This window comes from Papio anubis, chromosome 16, assembly GCF_008728515.1.
Source record: "Papio anubis isolate 15944 chromosome 16, Panubis1.0, whole genome shotgun sequence".
NCBI lineage: Eukaryota > Metazoa > Chordata > Mammalia > Primates > Cercopithecidae > Papio > Papio anubis.
The window spans coordinates 72207051-72229689 of NC_044991.1; the positions used below are offsets into that span (position 1 = coordinate 72207051).

General features: G+C 37.6%; 1 protein-coding gene across 3 annotated transcripts in view; it reads left to right on the forward strand.

Annotated features, from left to right (window-relative positions):
• The window catches only part of STK4 (serine/threonine kinase 4), a 116003-nt gene that overhangs the window by 25870 nt on the left and 67494 nt on the right, over positions 1–22639 (forward strand). For all 3 annotated transcript variants that reach the window (XM_021944104.2, XM_021944107.2, NM_001168732.1), the window contains 5 exon segments: positions 3380–3544; positions 11345–11512; positions 13467–13604; positions 16682–16810; positions 17456–17642. In XM_021944104.2, the coding sequence (XP_021799796.2) occupies positions 3380–3544; positions 11345–11512; positions 13467–13604; positions 16682–16810; positions 17456–17642 (787 nt within the window).

The following is a 22639-nucleotide window of genomic DNA, read 5'->3' on the forward strand; positions in this document are numbered from 1 at the left end:
AATTTTGATGGCACTTTTAGTTGTTTTTTTTGCCATTGTAATAGTAGGTTATTATATTTAAGTAAATTTTAACTTAATTACTAAGCGCCTTTTTTTTTTTTTTGAGACGGAGTCTCCTCACTCTGTTGCCCAGGCTGGAGTGCAGTGGTGTGATCTTGGGTCAATGCAGGCTCTGCCTCCCGGGTTCATGCCATTCTCTTGCCTCAGCCTCCCGAGTAACTGTACTCCCGAGTACAGGTACCCGCCACCATGCCCGGCTAATTTTTTGTGTAATTTTAGTAGAGACGGGGTTTCACCATGTTAGCCAGGATGGTCTTGATCTCCTGACCTCGTGATCTGCCTGCCTCGGCCTCCCAAAGTGCTGGGATTATAGGCATGAGCCACCGTGCCCAGCCTAAGTGCTGATTTTTAATTACTACACGTTATTTTGCCAAATGTTATAACCCTGCCCTGTCCACCGTGATATCCACTAGCCACATGTGGTTATTAAGGACTTAAAATGTGGCTAGTCTGAACTGAGATATGCTGTAAATACAAATTATACACCAGAGTTTGAAGAATTATTGCCAAAAATATTGTAAACAAAAGTCTTTAATTTTTTCATATTGATGACATGGTGGAGTGATAATATTTTGGATAAATATGGTTAAGTAAAGCAGATTATCAAAATTAATTCTTTCTTCTTCTTCTTCTTCTTTTTTTGTTTTTTTTTTAAAGATAGAGTCTTCCTCTATTGCCCAGGCTGGAGTGCAGTGGTATGATCATAGGTCACTGTATGTTGGAACTACTGTGCCTTGGCCTCCTGAGTAGCTGGGATTACAGCACCAGCCACTGCGCCTGCTTGTTTCCTTTTTCAATGTGGCTACTAAAAAATGAGAAATTATATTTGTGGTTCCCATTATATTTCTATTAGGCAGTGCTACTTTAACTGATTAGCTTAGCTGGTTAGAATAAAGAGGTGGTAAGTCAAGTCATGAGCTTTGTTCTCTTCCACTATAGAAGGTACCCCAGACTCTAGCCTACTACCTTGCCAATAGTGTTTGCCTGGACTTTAGTGAAAGCTTTATCATTTCTCTGTGACCTTTGGCGTAAATAACTTAACTTGTCTGTGCCTCAACTTCATTATGTATAAAATGATGATGATAATAGTTCCTCCACCTCATTTAATTGTTGTAAGGATGAAATGAGATTACAAACATAGTGCTTAGCATAGATTAAACACTTAGTAATGGCTAGCCTTTATTTATTTATTTATGTATTTTTTTGTTTTGTTTTGTTTTTTTTTTTTGAGACGGAGTCTCGCTCTGTCGCCCAGGCTGGAGTGCAGTGGCCGGATCTCAGCTCACTGCAAGCTCCGCCTCCCGGGTTCCCGCCATTCTCCTGCCTCAGCTTCCCGAGTAGCTGGGACTACAGGCGCCCGCCACCTCGCCCGGCTAATTTTTTTTTATTTTTTAGTAGAGATGGGGTTTCACCGTGTTAGCCAGGATGGTCTCGATCTCCTGACCTCGTGATCCGCCCGTCTCGGCCTCCCAAAGTGCTGGGATTACAGGCTTGAGCCACCGCGCCCGGCCTTATTTATGTATTTTTGAGAAAGAGTCTGGCTGTGTCACTCAGGCTGGAGTGCACACGATCTCAGCTCACTGCAACCTCCACCTCCCAGGTTCAAGCGATTCTCCTGCTTCAGCCTCCTGAGTAGCTGGATTACAGGTGCCTGCCACCATGCCCGGCTCATTTTTGTATTTTTAGTAGAGGTAGGGTTTCGTCGTGTTGGCCAGGCTGGTCTTGAACTCCTGGCCTCAGGTGATCTGTCTGCCTCGGCCTCCCAAAGTGCTGAGATTACAGGCATGTGCCACTGTGCTTGGCTGTTTTTCATATTATTAGCATAGTACATGGTGCTTATTAAATATTGATTGATAATATCATAGGTGTTAAATTATGACACCTTATATTAATTGATTTTCATGACACTCTTAAAGAAAAGTTATATTCCTATTTTATAGATTGGGAAACAGGCTAAGAGAAGGTCAGTAACTTGCTTAAGTCACATGAAAGTAGAGCCAGGAGTAAAGGCTACATCTTCCTAATCCCAAATCCTGCAGTTTTTGCAGCACAGCACACTCCTTTTCACGTGTGAGTTGTTTGTCAGAAGGGGAACTGTGTAACAGTTTGGTGATAGATTGAGTTTGTTTAGGACTGGTGTTGGGTCAATACAGAAAGTCTGTATTGGACAGATGAGACATTCTATACTAGTTTCTAGCATTCTAACTTTCATTTATTTATCATCATTCAACAGATATTTTTTTCAGTGCCTACTGTGTGCCAGGTGGCTTTATTGGTATTAGGGAAACAAAACAGACATTTTTAGGAGCTTGTGTTTCCAGCAGGGAAGACATCACATAAATAGATAAATAATGGGTAATATGTCAGATGGTAGTATACTGCAGTGACAAGGTAATTTAAGGGAATAGAGAATGAGCTAGAAATGGAGTAAGAAAGTCCTGTCCATTTTCTGAGGTGGTGATATTTGGGCAGATTGCAAACTGAGGAAGCAAATTGGATAGACATCAGGATGAAGAGAATAGGCAGTTGAAAAGGCCCAGAAAGGGGAGTGTGCTTAGAGTGTTTGAGGAACAGCAAGGAAGCAAGCCTTTGTTGAAACAGATTGAGCCAGGTAGAAAGTGGTAGAAGATGAAGTTAAAGAGGTAGCTGGGAGCCAGATCATGTAAAGCCTTGGTAAGGACTGACTTTTATTTTAAGTGAGTTAGGAAGACATTGGTAAGTTTTGACTCTGGTTTACATTTTAATTATAGCTTCTGTGTGGAAAATACATCGTAGAGTGTCAAGAGCAGAAGCAAAGAAACCAGTCAGCAGATTATGAGAATAGTGCAGGCAGGACACAATGGTGACTTGGACCATGGTGATTACAGAGGGTGTATTTGGATATACAGTATTTCGAAGATAGAGAAAAGTCAAGGATGACTTCAAGGTTTTTGACCAGAGCAACTGAAAGAATAAAGTTTCCTTTTGCTGAGAGAGAGAGGACTGTGGGAGAAGTAGAGTAGGTTGGATAGATTGAGGGAGAGGGGTAAGGTGGTAGACATAGAATTTGATTTTGACATGTTATGCTTATGATGCTGGCTAGGTATTCTAGTTGGAGATGTTGTATAGGCAGATACATAAATCTGAGTGAGGGGAGATCTGGTATGGAAATATAGCTTTGGGAGTGGTCAGTGTATCTATGGTATAAGCAGTCAAATGCTCTTCACAGGTCGAATAAGATCTGTTTCTATTAAAGACAGGTGTTTGGATCTGATTTTTTCTCCTTTTTCTAATGCGCTGATGTAAACTTATAGAATTTGAACTCTTATTCTTTTTTCAGTTAACAGAAGATGAAATAGCTACAATATTACAATCAACTCTTAAGGGACTTGAATACCTTCATTTTATGAGAAAAATACACCGAGATATCAAGGCAGGAAATATTTTGCTAAATACAGAAGGACACGCAAAACTTGCAGATTTTGGGGTAGCAGGTCAACTTACAGTAAGTAAAAAATTACTTGTATTGATAATTTTCAGTTCTGTCCTGAGAAGCAGTTCCTTTTATTTGCCTATTTTAAAAATATAATACTTGACTTAATTGTATTAGTAAGAAATTACAGAATCTGCCAATAGGTTACAAAAGAGCTAGTCCATAGGTTATTTTAGATCTTTTCCTGGGGTTCAGGTCACATAGCTTAACTTTGTTTAACTTTTATAAAGATGAAAAATGAAACAAGAAATGATAGATTACTCTAGTGGACTACATCAACATATTTATAAAAGAAAGAAAAATTAAGTCCAAACTGCTTTCCTTGGCTAAGACATAGCATCATCTCATTCATCTTCCAGGTAGTACTTGGCAGTTACTGTACTGAAACACTCTTCGTTTGAGTCCAGGATACAGTCTCTTGATTATTCTGCCTAACTAGTGCGTGGAAGTGAAAAAGAAAAAAAAACTTGTTTTCAAAATAGGAAGTCCAGAATTATTTGATTCTATAAAATACATAAGTATATACGAAAGTATATATAGAAAAATAGAAACAGTTCTAGGGAGGTATACTCTAAAATTTGCAACAATATTATATATCAAGTGATTTTCTTGGGTGATAGAATGAATATGTATAGTGTATGTTTAGAACTGGTGTTATGTACAGTTTTTTTAAAAATTATTTTTATTTTTTTATTATAAGTCTGCCTGGGACATGTTAGGGAGTCTCAGGTATTGTAACAGCACAGAAACTGCTTCGATGTTTAAAATAAATCAGAACCTTATTCAATATTATGATTTATGGGCTCTCCAAAAGGTTTTGTTGTTAACACACAAGTAAACAGTACCAGACAATATTATCTAAACCACAATCTTAGTAAGGAAACCAAATTGAAAAAGTACATACTCTGGTGGTCTATAAAAATAATATAATATTGACTGAGTGCAGTGGCTCATGCCTGTAATCCCAGCGCTTTGGGAGGCTGAGGCGGGAGGATCACTTGAGGTCAGGAGTTCGAGACCAGCCTGGCCAACATGGTGAAACCCATCTCCACTAAAAATACAAATATTAGCCGGACGTGGTGGCACACGCCTGTAATCTCAGCTACGTGGGAGGCTGAACCTGGGAGGTTGTGCCATTGCATTCTGCACTCCAGCCTGGGCAACAGAGTGAGACTCCATCTCAAAAAAAAAAAAAGTGTGTGTGTGTGTGTGTGTGTATATACACACACACATATATATGTACACATATATATGTATATATACATATCTATGTATGTATATATGATGTACACATACATATAGGTATACCTATTTGTGTGTGTATATATATGAGTATCTATTCCATTTAGTAATAATTTTAGTAATTGATTGAATACCCAATAATGACGTACAGTGTTCTTATTGCTATAATGCCTGCCTTGGCAGAATTTTTCTCCCCTTTTAATTTGTACAATTTAGTGTTTAGTATATTCACAAAATTGTGCAACTATTACCAATGTCTAATTCCAGAACATTTTCATCATCCTCAAACTGTACCCTTTAGCTGTTAGTCCCCACCCTCCTCCCAGCCCTTGACAACCACTAATCTGCTTTCTGTCACTATAGATTTGCCTATTCTGAATATTTTGTATAAATAGAATCATACACAATGTGCCCTTTTGTTTCTGGCTTTGAAAACTTAATGTTTTCGAGTTCATCCATGTTGTAACATGCATCAATTCTTCATTCCTTTTTATTGCTCAGTAATATTCCATTGTGGCTGTAGCACATTTTGTTTACTTATTCATTAGTTGAACACTTAGATTTTTTGCTTTTTGGCTGTTAGGAATAACGCTACTGTGAAATTTGTGTACAGGTTTTTGTGTGAATCTTTGTTTTCATGTGATACACAGAGTTGCTGGGTCACATGGTAACTCCATGTTTAATTTTTTAAGGAACTGCCAAACTGTTTTCCAAATTGGCTGAGGTATGAGAATTCCAACTTCTCTGCATCCTTGCCAACATTTTCTTTTTTGTGTTTTTGATTATAACTATCCTAGTGAGTAAGAGGTAGTATCTCTTTGTGGTCTTGATTTGCATTTTACTAATGACTAATGATGTTGATTGTCATTTCTTCTGCTTATTGGACATTTGTGTATCTTTGGGAAATGTCTATTTAAATCTTTTGCCCATTTTTAACTGGGTTTTTACCTTGTTAGTGTTGAATTTTAAAAGTTCTTTATATATTTTAGATATAAGTCCCTTATGTACATGATTTGCAAATATTTTCTCTCATTCTGTGGGTTGTCTTGAAGGTGTCCTTTGAAATATAAAATTTTTAAATTTTGGTCACGTCCAATTTCTTTTTTCTTTTGTCTCTTGTGCTTCTGGTGTCACATCTAAGAAATCATTAGCTAGTGCAGGGTCATGAAGATTTACTCCTATGATTTCTCTGAAGTGTTTAATAGTTCTAGCTCTTATGTTTAGATCTGTAATCTGTTTTGAGTTAGTTTTCATGGTGTGAGATAGGAATCCAATTTCATTCTTTTTACATGTTGATATGTAGTTGTTCCAACATTTGTTGAAAAGACTGTTTTTTCTTTCTTGAAATGTGTGAGTTTATTTCTATGCCTTCAATTCTCTTCCATTGACCTATATGTCTGTCCTTGCACCAGTTCTATGCTCTCTTGATTACTGTAAGTTTGAAGTAAGTTTTGAAATTGGTTAAGTGTGAGTGTTCCAACTTTGTCCTTCTATTTCAAGATTGTTTTGGCTATTCTGGGTCCCTTGTATTGCCACATAAATTTTAGGATCAGCTTGTCAATTTCTGCAGAAAAGGCCATTGGGATTTTGGTAGACATTGTTTTGAATCTTAAATCAGCTTGAAAATACTGTCATTTTGGCAATATTGTCTTCCAGTCTATGAACATAAGCTGTCTTTCCATTTATTTAGATTTTCTTTAATTCTTTTAGCAGTGTTTTATAATTTGCAGTGTACAAGTTTTGCATGTATTTGGTTAAATTCATTCCTAAGTAGTTTGTACTTTTTGATGCTATTTTAAGTGGATTTGCCTTATTTTCAGACTGTTCATTGATAGTGTAACATACAATTGATTTTTGTATATTATCTTGTGTACACCTTGCTGTACTTGTTTTTTTTTTTTTAATGAACTGTGATCATGTATGTTGTTTTGTTAAAAAAAAAAAAAAGGAGATTTTTTTTTCCTTCACTAAAATAAACTGAAACTGTAGTATAAGATGATCTGACTTGGCTGTTTGGTTGTGAAACCTCCAGTACTACTAAGTTTAGGCCTCTCTCAGGTCTCTTCTCTAGAGGCTGTAGGCCTTGCTGGCAGCCTTCTGGGAAGTGGTGGCGGTGGGGATTGTTAGCTGTTAATGCTCATTTAATGTTCCTGATTCACAACACCACCCACACTCTCTGTAGTCTAGAGATCTTCGGTTTCCCTCCCCAGAGAGTACACCTCCAGTCTAATGCCAGGGTGGGGCGAGGGAAACCCACTAGTTGCTTGATGGGAGGGGAGGGTTTAGGGTGCTTAGCTGCTTCTTAACTCTTTCAACCCAGGCTTCCTGTTTGGATGTCCGTTTTCACCCCTCTTTTCTCTACCTGATGCCACCAATTTCTAAGCCTTTTGGAGGGGTTGGTGTTAAAATCAGGTTGTTTCCTAGTTTTCCTGGCGACTGACTCAGGATTCCATCTTATAGTGTGTTTAGTTACTACTGGGCCATCTGCTCTCCAGCTTTTAAAATTTTGTGGCTGTGGTTGTTTTCCCCTTTGTTTTTTTATTCTTCTAGATTTATTCTTAAAAAACAATCTTTTTAGTATCTTTTTGAGTGAGTTTTGAGAGAGAGTGAAAGTAAAATGTATTTGCTCAAGCTGTCATCTTTACCCAAGACTCTGTAATATTATTTCTGGTGGCAACATGGGTATTTCATTGTATGGATATAGCATGATTTATTTAACTCTTTCCCTACAGTTGGACGTTGGGTACCCATTAAGGTTGCTTAGAGTTTTCCCACCACTATAAGCATAAATTTTGTGATTAACATTCCTGCAACTAAATTTTGCAGCCTTTCCTTGAGTAAATCCTTAGGATAATTTCTTTACATTGGAATCTGGGTCAGAAAATAGATGAATGTATATTGGCAAAGTGCTTTTGACACATAGTGCTGAATTTCTTCTAGAAGTGAATAATTTCAGTTTCCAACTTCAGTATATAAATGTGCTCTTTTCCCTTCATATTTGCTAATGCTGAATGGGCAGTAACTTGTATCTTGTTATTTCTCAAAGCAATTCACATATTTTTGCATTTGATTATTGGCCATTTATAACAATTTGTTTGTAAATATTCATTTTTGTGTGTGTCAGTTTTCCTAATTGAATGTGGGACCTTTTTTTTTTTTTTTTTTTTTGGGACAGGTTCTTGCTCTGTCACCCAGCCTGGAGTGCAGTGACATGATCACGGCTCACTGCAGCCTCAACCACCAGGCTCAGGTGATCCCCCCACCTTGGCCTCCTGGGTAGCTGGGACTACAGACACACACCACCACCCCCAGCTAATTTTTAGTAGTTTTTGTAGAGACATGGTTTCACCATGTTGCCCAGGCTGGTCTCAAACTCCTAAGCTCAAGCAATCTGCCCCCCTTGGCATGCCAAAGTGCTGGGATTATAGGTTTGAGCCATTGTGCCTGACTGAGTGTTGCATCTTTTAAATAAATCTATTAAAAAAGATAAACAAAAACTAAAAAAATTTGTTAAAATTGTTACTCCTTTTTTTTTACATGCTGAAATATCTTCTAGTTTACTAGTTGTCTTTTAATTTTGATTATGGCTTTTTAAAAAAAATACTACATAAGTTTCCAAATTTTGTACAGAAAAATCCATCTACCTTTTATCTTATAGTTTCTGTCTTTAATGTCATGCTTAAAAAACCCTTTTCTCCTTAACATTATAGAACAATTTATCTATAGTTTTTTTTTTATTATTATTTTATTTTGTTTTTTTGTGACAAGGTCTTGCCCTGGCACCCAGGCTGGAGTACAGTGGCATGTTCATAGCTCATTTTGGTCTTAAACTCCTGGGCCTAAGCGATCCTCTTGCTTCAGGCTCCCAAGTAGCTAGGACTACAGGTGTGTGCCACTTCGCCCAGTTAAAGTTTTAAATTTTTTTGTAGAGATGGGCTCTCCCTGTTTTACCCAAGCTATTCTGGAACTCCTGCCTCAGCCTCCCAAAGTATTGGGATTAGAGGTATGAGCCACCACCCCTGCTCTGTTGCCCAGTCTAGAGTGCAGTGGCATGATTGTAGCTCTCTATAATCTTGAACTTCTGGGCTCAAGTGATCCTCCCACCTTAGCCTCCCAAGCAGCTAGGACTACAGGCGTGCACCATCATGCCTGGCTAATGTACTTTTTTTTTTTTTTTTGCGACAGTCTCGCTCTGACACCCAGGCTAGAGGACAGTAGCGCAATCTTGGTTCACTGTAACCTCTGCCTCCCGGGTTCAAGCGATTCTCGTGCTTCAGCCTCCCGAGTAGCTGGGATTACAGGTGCCTGCTATCACACCCGGCTAATTTTTTGTACTTTTAGTAGAGATGGGATTTTGCTATGTTGCCCAGGCTGGTTTCGAACTCCTGAGCTCAGGCAATCTGCCCGCCTCTGCCTCCCAAAGTGCTGGGATTATAGGCATGAGCCACCATGCCTGGCCATCTAATGTACTTTTTTAAAGTATTCTTTGGGCTTTGTTTTTTATGTTTAAAATTTCAACTTATTTGAGCTTATTTTGGTGAAAGTATAAGGTAGGCATTTAAGTGTAGAGTTCTACAAATGACTAACTAGATTCCCAGTGCTTTTTTTTCATAATCTGTTCTTTGCTTGCTGATTTTAAATGACATTTTAATCATAAATCATATTATATATGTGTGCTATATATATATAACATGTATATGTGTGCATATATATAACAAGTTTTATATAGCACATATATATGATATATATACACACACACTCACATATATATACACACACATATGCCATAGTCAACTTCCGAACTTTATATTTTTTATTGCTATGCTATTGTACTAATATAACTTTATAATACAAATCTAAGTGGGGTTAGTGTACAATCATTACTCTTAATAATTTTCAAAAACTTTCTAGCTGTGCAAGTAACCATTTCTAATTGAAATAATCCAGTGAAAACAACTTTGCCACCATTTGAAAACACCCCTGCAAATTTGAAGTTTCAGAGCTAAGGAAATGACTAAGCAGTAAGTTAGTTCCTGTGTTAATTTTTTACATAGGACTGACAATGAGATTGATTTAAATGACCTGTCATTTGCTTCTGACTGGCATAACCTAAGTCACAGGCATTTCAGAAGGAATATCAGTGATCATGATTGGAAATCCTTTCTTGTATTTAGTTCTGTTTAAAAATCCTTCTTTTGCTGGGCATGGTGGCTCATGCCTGTAATCCCCTTTGGGAGGCCAAGGCAGGTGGATCACCTGAGGTCAGGAGTTCGAGACCAGCCTGGCCAACGTAGTGAGACCTTGTCTCTACTAAAAATACAAAAATTAGTTGGGCATGGTGGTGGGTGCCTATAATCCCAGCTACATAGGAGGCTGAGTCTGGAGAGTTGCTTGAACCCCAGGGGCGGAGGTTGCAGTGAGCCGAGATTGTGCCTCTTCACTCTAGCCTGGGCAAAAGATCAAAACTCTTTCTCAAAAAAAAAAAAAAAAATTCTTTCTTTTGCTAAAGCATAGGAACTGTAGGGAGGTTCTCTTTCAGTAGGGCCATGCTATCCTGAGAAAGTATGCAAGTGGTTATTTGCTGTAATGTGTACTATATCCACATATTCTTCTTTAGGCCACAAACTAAGATATTTTGTATATTATTTTTTATGTATCAATTTTTAAATGTTTTTACTGCATATTTATGCTCATGTAAACTTTCAGAATGTTACAGATGTATACAGGATAGAGGGTAAAAACCTTTAGTGGTTCTGCCTACTAGATATAACTATTATTAATAGTTTAGTATGTATTACTCCAGATTTTTTGTACTATGATATAACAACATTTCTTATTACTGGTAATTGTTTTATTATTGTTATGATCATCATTATTATATATATATTCCTTTTACAAAAACAGGGCTATATTACATATAATTTTACAACTTTTTTTTGCTTTGTAATAATGTATGTTGTGCATTTTTTCCATGCTAGGAAAAGGTATATATCTTCATTTTTTTTCTTTTTAATGTGGTGTTTCAGTATACGGTTATTTATTATATTTAACTTCTTATCTTTTGATGGTCATTTGAGTTGTTTCCTTTTCCTCCTCATCCCCCCATTACAGACATTTCTACAGTCTTTGTGCATATAGTTTGGAACACTTGAACATAAGATAGATTTCAAGAAATAGATTTGGATCAAAGGATGTGAATATTTAAAAGTTGAATAAATACTGCCAACTTACGTACTAAAATGTACCAATTTATACTGCAGTAACATTGTATTTCAGTGCCTGATTTTCTATGCTATTATCAGCATTATTAATTTAAAATTTTTTGTCAATCTTAGTTTGTGTTTTAATAATTGAGAATCTTTTTGTGTTTCTTTGTCATTTGAATTTCTTCTATGCCTGCTTAATCATGCTCGGAGTATAGTTTTTATATGTATTTCAAGTACAAGGCATTTTTTTATTGTTGGAAAAGCCTCTTTTTCTCAATAGTTTTTTTTTTCTTCTTCTTTTTTTTTCTGTAGACATCTCAGTAGTTTTAAGCTTAGTGTCAGTCTCTCTCCCTTTCTATTTTAGGATACCATGGCCAAGCGGAATACAGTGATAGGAACACCATTTTGGATGGCTCCAGAAGTGATTCAGGAAATTGGATACAACTGTGTAGCAGATATCTGGTCCCTGGGAATAACTGCCATAGAAATGGCTGAAGGAAAGCCCCCTTATGCTGATATCCATCCAATGAGGGTAAGGAAGTAGACAGAAAGCCAGTGGCGTGGTTAGTTACTGATCATCATTAAAAAGTTAAGTTCAAGCCAGGTGTTGTGGCTCACACCTGTAATCCCAGCACTTTGGGAGGCTGAGGTGGATGGATCACCTGAGGTCAGGAGTTTAAGACCAGCCTGGCCAACATGGTGAAACCCTGTCTCTACTAAAAATACAAAAATTAGCTGGGTGTGGTGACTTGTGCCTGTAATCCCAGCTGCTTGGGAGGCTAAGGCATGAGAATCTCCTGAACTCCGGAGGCAGAGGTTGCAGTGAGCCGAGATCGTGACATTGCACTCTAGCCTGGACAAGAGAGTGAGACTCTCAAAAAAAAAAAAAAAAAAAAATTAGTTCGATGGCTTACTTGATTAGGTTGCAAACAATAAATGAATTATGTGTAATTCGTGTCACTATAGATGATATACCTCTACTGACTCTAGTTGTAGTCATTAAGTGTGTTCCACTCCTCTCCATTCCAGAGGTTGTGTATTGATAGCCCTCTGGCAGGACGTAGGCCATAGAAATGCTTAGTTTGATTTGCGCTACACACTCTCTCTCTCTCTCACACACACACACACACACACACATACTCTCACTCACTCACTTTGAATAGTTTGGACAACCACTTTTTACCATGTCAACATTCTCACTGGAGCTGAGTAGTGGTTGTCTCCTTTATACAGAGTATGAACTTTCTACTTTATCAGTCTCCATGATTCCCCGTTGTGTCACCAAGTATCAGCTGCCACTTATTACAGTATTTCTCTAATGTTTTTCTTATAGTAGTGTTAAGAAGAAAGCAAACTGTATTTTTGAACTCATGTCACTGAAACCCAGCCTTGTTCATTTTTTGTCTTGCTTCTGCCTGGCCCCTATAGGTGTTTGAATTTATAAGTTCTGGCTTGTAGATCCCCAGATTCTCTTCATCTGGAGACTGTGTACTCTCCAACCTCTATCTCCTTCTAGAATGTTAAGGGCCCATGGAATGCATCTCCAGTGAAGCTCTTCCAGTGCTGACACCCTAAGCAGTTCCCAGGCTTAACTGTCCCAGAACCCTTCATCACAGCACTGTTATAACACCTGCCCCCAACCCTGCCTTCCTCAGGGGCTCTGTGGTCCTCTCCATCCTTCCCTACCCCAGCTCTTCCTCTTCTCTGATTAATTAATTCTCCTATTAAGAGACTTACAAAAATTCATGTTCCCAAGATAAGTCCTCCCTCTTTTTTGGGAGAAGGAGTGAGGAGATTTACTAGTTACAATTTTAGATTTAAATAATATAATTTAAGCTGCTTATTTGTATAGTGTTTTACTTTTCAAAAAACGTAGCTTTTTTAAAATTGGAAATTTAATAAATAATAGTCTTATTTTTGGAAACAGTAGAATGTAACTGCAACATAGTGGGCCAATTTTTAATTTTTCCCCCTCACACATACATTGATCTAGCTTAGTTTGGAAGTTAATGACCCCATTGTGATTTTTGGGACTTCTGGTTAATGACTTTATTGTGTAGTTGCTGCTGACATCTGGGGGTGGTAATAACTTTTAAGAGGCAGGGAAACTTGACAACCATGGGGCCAGGGTTATCTTGAGGATGTAGATACTCTTCTGCCTCACCTTTCTACTTTAAAAGGCAATGTACTGTGGTTACCAAAATAATAATAATAATAATAAAGCTTGATCGATGTTGTGAGGTTTAGGGAACAAGACCCATATATGAGAGAGGGAAAAGGAGAGAGGGAGATATATCAGGTTCTTTAACCGTCAGGCTTTGTACTTGCAAATGCTTAGACTTTTGTTGGAATTTGGGTGAGCCTCTCAGTGGATAAGTGAAAAATTATTTACTAAGCTTCAAATGTAATTCCAGATGTATTTTTTTTTATTGGAGCATTACTTTTATTTTATCAGATCTTTTTGCTTGTTTGTTTGTTCTAACCAGGCAATCTTCATGATTCCTACAAATCCTCCTCCCACATTCCGAAAACCAGAGCTGTGGTCAGATAACTTTACAGATTTTGTGAAACAGTGTCTTGTAAAGAGTCCTGAGCAGAGAGCCACAGCCACTCAGCTCCTGCAGGTATGAATCACCCTCTGATGCCGCCTCGCTCCATTTCATTTACACACTGACCAAAAGATGCCATGAGGTCACCTACGTGGAGATAGTAAGGAAGTATAAGGCAGGCTGGGTGCAGTGGCTCACGCCTGTAATCCTAGCACTTCGGGAGGCTGATGCAGGTATATTCCTTGAGCCCAGGAGTTGGAGGCCAGCCAGCATGGTGAAACCATATCTCTACAAAAAGAATGCAAAAAAATTAGCCAGGTGTGGTGGCATATGCCTGTAGTTCCAGCTGCCTGGAAGGCTGAGGTGGGAGGTGGGAGAATCTCTTGATCCCAGGAGGTTGAGCCTGCAGTGAGTCATGATTGCACTGCTGCATTCCAGCGTGAGCAACAGAGTGAGATGCTATCTCAAAAAACAAAGTAAAAGAAGTTTAAGACATTGCCTGCCTCTAGGGAGGTTCAAATCTATTTGAGTGGAAAAGACATGGAAAATAATTTTAAATCATCGAACAAGACAATAATGCAAGAAAATACAGGGCAGTATGGGATTAGAGAAAGGGAATTGACATTTAGTGAGTGCCTGCTGTGCGCCACATACTTTGCACATGCGCCTTTTAATCATTACATAGACCCTGTGAAGGGTGGGTATTCGTTCAGTTTTATAGATGAAGAAAACGGAAGCTTAGGGAGGTTTACTCATTTAGGGTCACTCAGCTGGTAAATAGCACAGTCAGTATTAGAACTTGAGTCTTTTTTATTCCAAAGCAGGGGTACCATCAAGTCTACCTGAGTCTGACAAAGAATTAAGATCAGTGGTGGGTACTGTTGTAGTTCAGGGTGGGAGAAGGCCTCTTTGGACTGGAGATGCAAAAAGTGCTTTCTAGGCTAGGCCTGGCCCTAGAAGGATAGGTGGGATGTGGCAGACTGTATGCTTTAGTGGTTAGGAGCTTGGATCCTGGTCAGATTGCCCAGGTTTGAATCCTGGCTCCCAATTTACTAGCTTTATGATCTTGGGCAAGTAACTTAACCTCTCTGTTCTTTTAGTTTTGTGATCTATAAAATGGGGATACAGTGCCTGTCTCATGTGTTGTGATGATTAAATGATATAATGTGTGTTACTCTGAACAATGTTCACATGTACTGAAGACAGTATGGTATGAACTTGATAAATATCAGCTATTATAATTGGGCTAGGCCAATCATTTGCAGCCATTTCAGACCCAGTGCCCCCTTTTTATAACAATGTGTATATTTAAACACTCTCATTACTTTTTTGGAATGAAACTCACATATAATAAAACCTTTTTATGCCTGTAATTTAAAAAGAATCAATATTGTCTGTGATGTGATGGAGAAAAATAAAGATAATTTATAATGAAATAATATGACTTTCAATTTGCAAATAATTCTGCCTGACCCAGTTTGCAGACATAATGAAATAGATACCTGTGCCTGGCATCATGAATGAGTTTAGATTTAAGAGCTGTAAGAAAATCAGAAACTAGCCAGGCACAGTGGCTCATGCCTGTAATCCCAGCACTTTGGGAGGCTGAGGCAGGCGGATCGCTTGAGGTCAGGAGATCAAGACCAGCGTGGCCAACATGGTGAATCCCCATCACTACTAAAAAAATACAAAAATTAGCTGGGCATGGTGGCACATGCCTGTAATCCCAGCAGGAGGCTGAGGCAGGAGAAGCACTTGAACCCAGGAGGCAGAGGTTACAGTGAGCTGAGATTGTGCCACTACACTCTAGCCTGGGCAACAGAGCAAGACTCCATCTCAAAAAAAAAAAAAAAAAAAGAAAGAAAATCAGAAACTACGCCATTTAAGAAATACAGTAAAAAGAATGAATGGACACTAGCATGAAACTGATGTTAAATAATAACAGGCCAGATTTATTTGTCTCTGATTACAGAAGGTGGGATATGATCTTGTAGCTTTTCCAAGTGGAAAGAACAAAGCAATATGATATTATTGCAAATGAGCTGGGTCTTATTTCTAAGTGGATTGCCAAATTCTTTTCCTACCTGGATGGGGTAGTGACAAAATGTCATGGAAATGTATCTCCTGTATTGCAATCTGACCACATTTTGAGGTATACTTTCCATCTCTGGAGTTCTTACTTGGAACTTGTATCCTTTGATGGGTGATGGAGAACAGAGAATGGATTGCCAAGGAACAATGGGGACAATATTGGAGTAAGTTTGGAAGACAATAGGCAATTCCCCAAAAAGAATTTCCATGTGTAACTTTCACAGCATAGATTTCTTACCACGTGCTACAAATACAAATAATAAAAACATATGATGGTATTAATATTAAAAACTTATAAAGCAATTTTTATTAATGAAATTGAACAATATCCCTTTGTTTCAAGTATCTTTGGTGATTGAATAATATTTGGGTCAAAATCTGTTACATATATATGATCAGTTTAGTATTTCTGTAGCAACTGCATTTTTGCACTAAAATCCTTTTTCCTAAATGTGTAGTTGGAAATGCTACCGTAGAACAAGTCAGATGAGTAGATTTTTCAGTGATTTCTAAATAATTTCTTTATTCCATTAAGCTCCCCTCTCTAAAATCACCTCCCAAATCACTGGCCTTTTTGCATATCTCTTGAAAACATTTTTTTGGTATTATCTACTAAGGTGTGTACACAACCTGAGACATTTGAAAGATGTGCAGAATCTGCCACAGTTCCTTGTTGTACAGGACAGTTCTGTACTTTGCAGAATTGCTAGTGTCCCATGCCATTTGTGCTCACCAAACATTGTGACAGCTATAACATGTTCCCAACATGTTTACACAACTTCCTCCAGGAGATGATACTCCCTATTGAGAATCGCTAGATTTGACAGAGAGAAATGGCATAGGCATTTCAACCAGGCTGAAAAAGATGGGCAAAGACTGAATTTGCTCTGCTCAGAGTTATAAAGGGAGTGTGGTTTAGCTGTTGTCCAAAGCACAAAGAGAAAGATCAGATTCATTGATTGATTCAACACACGTTATCCAGTACCTACTGTATTCTAGGTACTGTTTTGGCACTGTCACCATATAAATTGTCCACAGTATTTTTTACTTTATTCTTTAAGCACCCATTTGTCAAGAGTGCCAAAGGAGTGTCAATACTGCGAGACTTAATTAATGAAGCCATGGATGTGAAACTGAAACGCCAGGAATCCCAGCAGCGGGAAGTGGACCAGGACGATGAAGAAAACTCAGTGAGTGGCAGCCATGGCTGTGGGCCTCAGGCATTGATGCTTGTTATTTTATGATTGCCAAACCAGGTAAGATGAGTAGGAGGTATTGGATCAACTTGGAGCTGGAGACTCTTCCAGCATAGCTGTGTCCTAACCTGGACCAACTCATGCTAGAGGGTTGCTGTATCTGTACTTGTTCTTCTCCCAGTGCTTCCTAAAACACCTTCAAATTTCACTCTTTTGCCCCCCCATCTTTTACTCAATTTAACTTTTTATTTAGAGAGAGAATGCTCAGGTCTGGGATTTGGCTTTTCATATGCTTTTAGGGAATCTGGGATCCATACTTAACATGTAGCTTTTACATTTATAGACTTCCTCACAACCCTGAGATTCCAAAGATGTTCACATGAGTTTCTTAGATCTATGTTGCAAAACTCTATTAAGAAGAGTGGAGGAAGAATTCCTTTAGGGTTAGATACAAAGCTTATTATCATGTGGATAAGTTTGTCATCTTTGCTTAAGTAACAGTGCTTTCATTTCTGGAAGGTGAGTTTAGGACCTGAGTAAGTGTTAAATGTCGAAATATTTTCACTAAGTAGTAGCTATTCAGAAAACTCAGAGTCTTTTGTCAAATTAGCCCCAATTTGAGATTGTATCTGTTCACAGGAAGAGGATGAAATGGATTCTGGCACAATGGTTCGAGCAGTGGGTGATGAGATGGGCACTGTCCGAGTAGCCAGCACCATGACTGATGGAGCCAATACTATGATTGAGCACGATGACACGTTGCCATCACAGCTGGGCACCATGGTGATCAATACAGAGGATGAGGAAGAGGAAGGAACTATGAAGAGTAAGGCTTATCTAAGTAAATCCACTGACTTCTCAGATCAAGCATACATATTTCAGAGAAGACAGATTCTCATGGTTTATGCAGGCTTAGCTTTGAGTTCTTTCTTTTGTCACAACCAAAGGAGTAGAAAACTTGGAGGTTTGCAATGGGGGCAGGAGGTTTGGGGAGGGGGAAAGCTGACCTGTGGAGTCAAAGTCAAGAAAGCATCAACAGTGAGAAAGGATTTTGCTTTTGAACCAGAACAGCCATTTTCTCATTGAATGTTGTCATTATTTTCCTTCCTTACCTTGATCTTTGGAAGCACATGCATTGTTTGATGCATAATTCCTGTCAAGGTGTAATGACATTCTGAGTTATTTACTGTACATACATCTTCAGTTTATTTTCATGACAGTTTGGGTCTAACGCAAGTTTACCAACACTGTCAGTCAATGAAAGATGACTGGACAAGTTGAAAAGTTCCATCCAGTTTCTTCTACTTTAAACTCATCTCTGCTTCTTTCCATATCTGGCTGATCCTTTTTTGCCTGTAACTAGGCCTAACACCTTGTGTTCAGCTCCTATCTTAGAGTGAAATTCTTGTGTCATTCAGTGCTTGTGGTGCTTTATGTTTCATCCCCTAAACTCAAGATTAAGGCACCCTAGAAATCCCATGTTTGGTGATATACAAATTATCAACTAAATGCCATGTACTAGATTGCCCTTCTCCTCCTCTTCTGTTTTAAAAGTATGTTCATTTTGCAGTAATGAGTTAGTGACCTCTGGTTCTTTTCATTGACTCTGAGTGCTAAATCATCTGCTTGTCTTAAGGGGTTTAATTATGTAGATGATTATAATCACTGTGCAATACAACTAGGCCGACCTGTTAGCATGTGTTGTGTATGCACGTGTTAGGGAAATTGTGCCCATTTTTATTCAAAGAATTAATTTTTTTCCAAATGTGATTTTCATAATTCAAATGCTAATTCAATGAGTTGTTTATTCTTTCCAGTTTCTGAACTTGGATAGTTTTAGCATGTCTAATGAGAAACATGCATCTTTTATTATAATCATGAAGAGAACTATTTAAAAACCTAAGCAGTCACAGTCTGAGTAACATTAAATAAAATTTGTTCACAGACAGTCTTTTGCAGGTTTTGTAATTCTCCCTTTTGGATTACAGATTTGACAGATTTGCCACTTATTTTGAGATTTAAAAAAATTCCTTATTGTTTTAGGAGTTACTTAAATTTGGAAAATTAAAACATACATACAATTACACAATAATATCATGACTCCTGTGGACCTATATCACTCAGCTTCAGCAGTGATCAACTCACTGCCCATCTTATTTCAGCCCACTTCACCAAAAAGCAAATAGTAAACACTCTGTAAAAGTATTCATTTTTAAGGCCATAAAAAACGGTGAGAGGAGGAAGGGGAAAAAAAGATTCTTAAGGTAATGGAGACTTCAAAGTCCTAATTTATAGGACATGCTATGACATCAGTGGTATTTTGGGTGAGATTTTTTTTTCCACGAACGGCAGGACACATTATTGAAATTGAAGTGACGAGAGGGTCTTTGTCAGTGTTCGGATCACTGTGCATTCTCTGGGCCAGCAGAGGGAGCTCTGTATTAAGTTAATGGGTTATAATTGTGTTCCCATTTGAGTTCACAAATGCCCTGTATATAAAGGTAGGCTTTATGCTAGAACAAGACCATTATTTATTCATTTTTAAGTGTATTTTAAGTAACCACAGTGATATTAGGGCAATGTCTTTATTTTATTTAGTTGGGAGATTGGATACCTCATACTTGGCAAAGTTCAATTAAGAAGTCAGCTAAAACATCTCAAAATAGTCACTTTTTCTCTCCCTTCCCAGATTTCTCAGTGGACTTGACACAATTGGTGTTCTTTTTCTGTAACATGGTACCATGCATATAGTTTTGAAACTGTAATCAGCTAAAATGGCCTTACTTGAATAATTGAATAAATTTTTTAAAAACCTAATAATTCTTATGTAGAACTGACTTGAAAGTTCTTGTGTAGAACTGACTTAAAAATATATATATATACACATACATATATATATATTTTAAGTCAAGTTGTTGGGAGCCGGGACTAAGGCTTATGTTACAGTAAATTACAGTAAAAGTATATATATTCCTGATATATATCAGGAATTTGTTTTTATTTACAATATGAGCTCTAGTAGTCTGTTTTATTTTTCCATCTGAAAGACTTGCTTCCTCCCTCTATCCAGGTCTTTGATCCTGTCACCTTCTCAGTCCTTCTTTGACCGTTTATCTACAATAGATTTCCCATCCCCTTCTTATTTTTCTTTTCATCACAGATTACTTCTTGAAATTTGTATCACTATTCTCCCATATAAATTTTTTTTTTTTTGAGATGGAGTCTTGCTCTATCACCAGGCTAGAGTGCAGTGGGGCAATCTCAGCTCACTGTAACCTCTGCCTCCTGGGTTCAAGTGATTCCCCTGCTGCAGCCTCCTGAATAGCTGGGACTACAGGCGCATGCCACCATGCCTGGCTAATGTTTTGTATTTTAGTAGAGATGGGGTTTCACCGTGTTGGCCAGGATGGTCTCGATCTCCTGACCTCGAGATCCCCCCACCTCGGCCTCCCAAAGGGCTGGGATTACAGGCGTGAGCCGCTGCACCCAGCCTCTCCCATATAAATTTTAGGATCAGTATATCAAATTTTATAAAATACTACTGGAATTTTGACTTAATTGCATTGGATACATAGATTAATTAGGCAGAATTGCCATCTGTATGTTAATTCTTTCTGTGCATGAACATGGTTTATTTATCTTTCGATCTGTTTGATCTATCTTTCATATTCTTAGATAATTTTATAATTGTACCCATGAAGATGTTTTAGAGCTTTTCGTTAAATTTATTTTTAGATACTTATTTGTTGCTATTACAAATGACGTAGTTTAAAAAACCTTTGTTTCTAACATTTTTCTTCTATAGACAACTAGTATACATATTTATGGACTGTTTTATTCTTTCTGGCGATTTCCTTTTTAAAAAAATTGAGACACTCTTATTGTCTGTGAATTATGATTATAGTTTTTCCTTTTGATCTTTATATATAATTTTTTTTTTTTTTTTGAGACACTGTCTTACTCTGGAATGCAGTGGCACGATCCTAGCTCACTGCAGCCTTGAATTCCTGGGGCCAAGCAATCCTCCTGACTCAGCCACCTGAGTAGCTGGGACCACAGGCATGTGCCACCACACCTGTGATTTTTTTTTTTTTTTTGGTAGAGATAGGATCTCCCTATGTTGCCCAGGCTGGTCTGGAACTCCTGGGTGTAAGTAATCCTCCTTCCTCAACCTCCCAAAGTACTGGGATTACAGGTGTGAACCACCAAGCCTGGCTAAGGTTTTTTTTCTTATTAAGACCTCCAATACAGTGTTGCATAGTAGAGCTGGTAGTGGACCTTCTTGTCTTGTTGCTCATTTTAAAGAAAATTTTTGGAGTTTTTTACCATCGAGTCTGATTTTGCAGCAGAATTTGGTCAATACTCCTTAACAGGCTAAATAAGTTTTGGTCTGTTTTTAGTTTAAGAGGTTTTATAAAAAAAAAAAAAAATTCTTTAATTGATGTTATTTTGTAGTTTTTTAAAATTTGAATAATTAGCTTTTTAATTTTCTTGCTTGCTAATACATTTAATCAACATTGTAACTTTTTATCTTAGTTCTGTTTTAGCTGTATTCCATACATTTTCATATGTGGTATATTGTACATATTTTTTTCCAGTGTATAGTGCTTGTGCTATGCACATTTATTTTTTAACCCATGAGTTATTCAAAAGTGTTTTTTAATAGCAAATGTATGATTTTTAAAAACTGCTTATTTAAAAATTTTAATTTATAGAATTGTGGTTGAAGAATGTGGTCTGTGTTATATCAATTCTTTGTTACTTTTTGAGACATTTGTGGCCTAACATGTTATTAATTTTTGTTAAATGTGCTTTGTGTGTCTTAGAAAGAATGTATTTTCTAATTGTTTGGTGCAGGAATCTATATAATTAGTAATCAGTTGCTAATTGTCTTTCATTTGTCTATTCTTTACCAATTTTTGGTACTTGATGTTTTAGCTTCTGAAGGAGATTTGTGAAAATTGTTAAATTGTTAAAATTGTCACTGTGTGGTTGTGGATTTTGTTAATTTTGGTATTACTAACATATGTCATCCAAAGTAATATATTGGTGGCACTGAATACAATTGGTAGTACTGTGAAAATGATGGAAAATTTTACATATTTTCTGTTTTATATTGTTATATATTTTCTCTTTTATCTTAATATGCAGAAAAATAGTTTCACCATTATCTGTTTTCAAGTAACCATTTTGTTTTTAAAGGAGAAGAATTTCTTCCATTTTATTTGATCATTATGAAATAGGGTGTTAATATTTAGAGCTAAAATGAAAAGGGTCCGGGATGCGGTGGCTCATGCCTGTAATCTCAGCACTTTGGGAGGCCAAGGTGGGTATATCACTTGAGGTCAGGAGCTCACGACCAGCCTGACCAGCATGGCGAAACCCCATCTCTACTAAAAGTACAAAAAATTAGCTGGACGTAGTGGTGCGCACCTGTAATCCCAGCTACTAAGGAAGCTGAGGCAGGAGAATTGCTTGAATCCGGGTGGCGGAGGTTGCAGTGAGCCAAGATCGTACCACTGCACTCCAGCTTGGGTGACAGAGCAAGACTCTGTCTCAAAATAAAATAAAATAAAATAAAATAAAATAAAATAAAATGAAAAGGATTAATTTTATACTTGACGTAGAAAGAATCCAAGCTTTCACGACGTTATTAAATATTTAAAAAGTCAATTAATGTTTGAGAGCAAAAAAGAAAATTTTTTTTTAGAGGCAGAGATAACAAAAACATTTTGGAGCGACTGAAGTAGCTTGATTTGCACAGATTTGTAGTTTAGCAGTTAAATGCTTTTGCCCCTTGTGAGGAAATGACAAGCCAAAGGA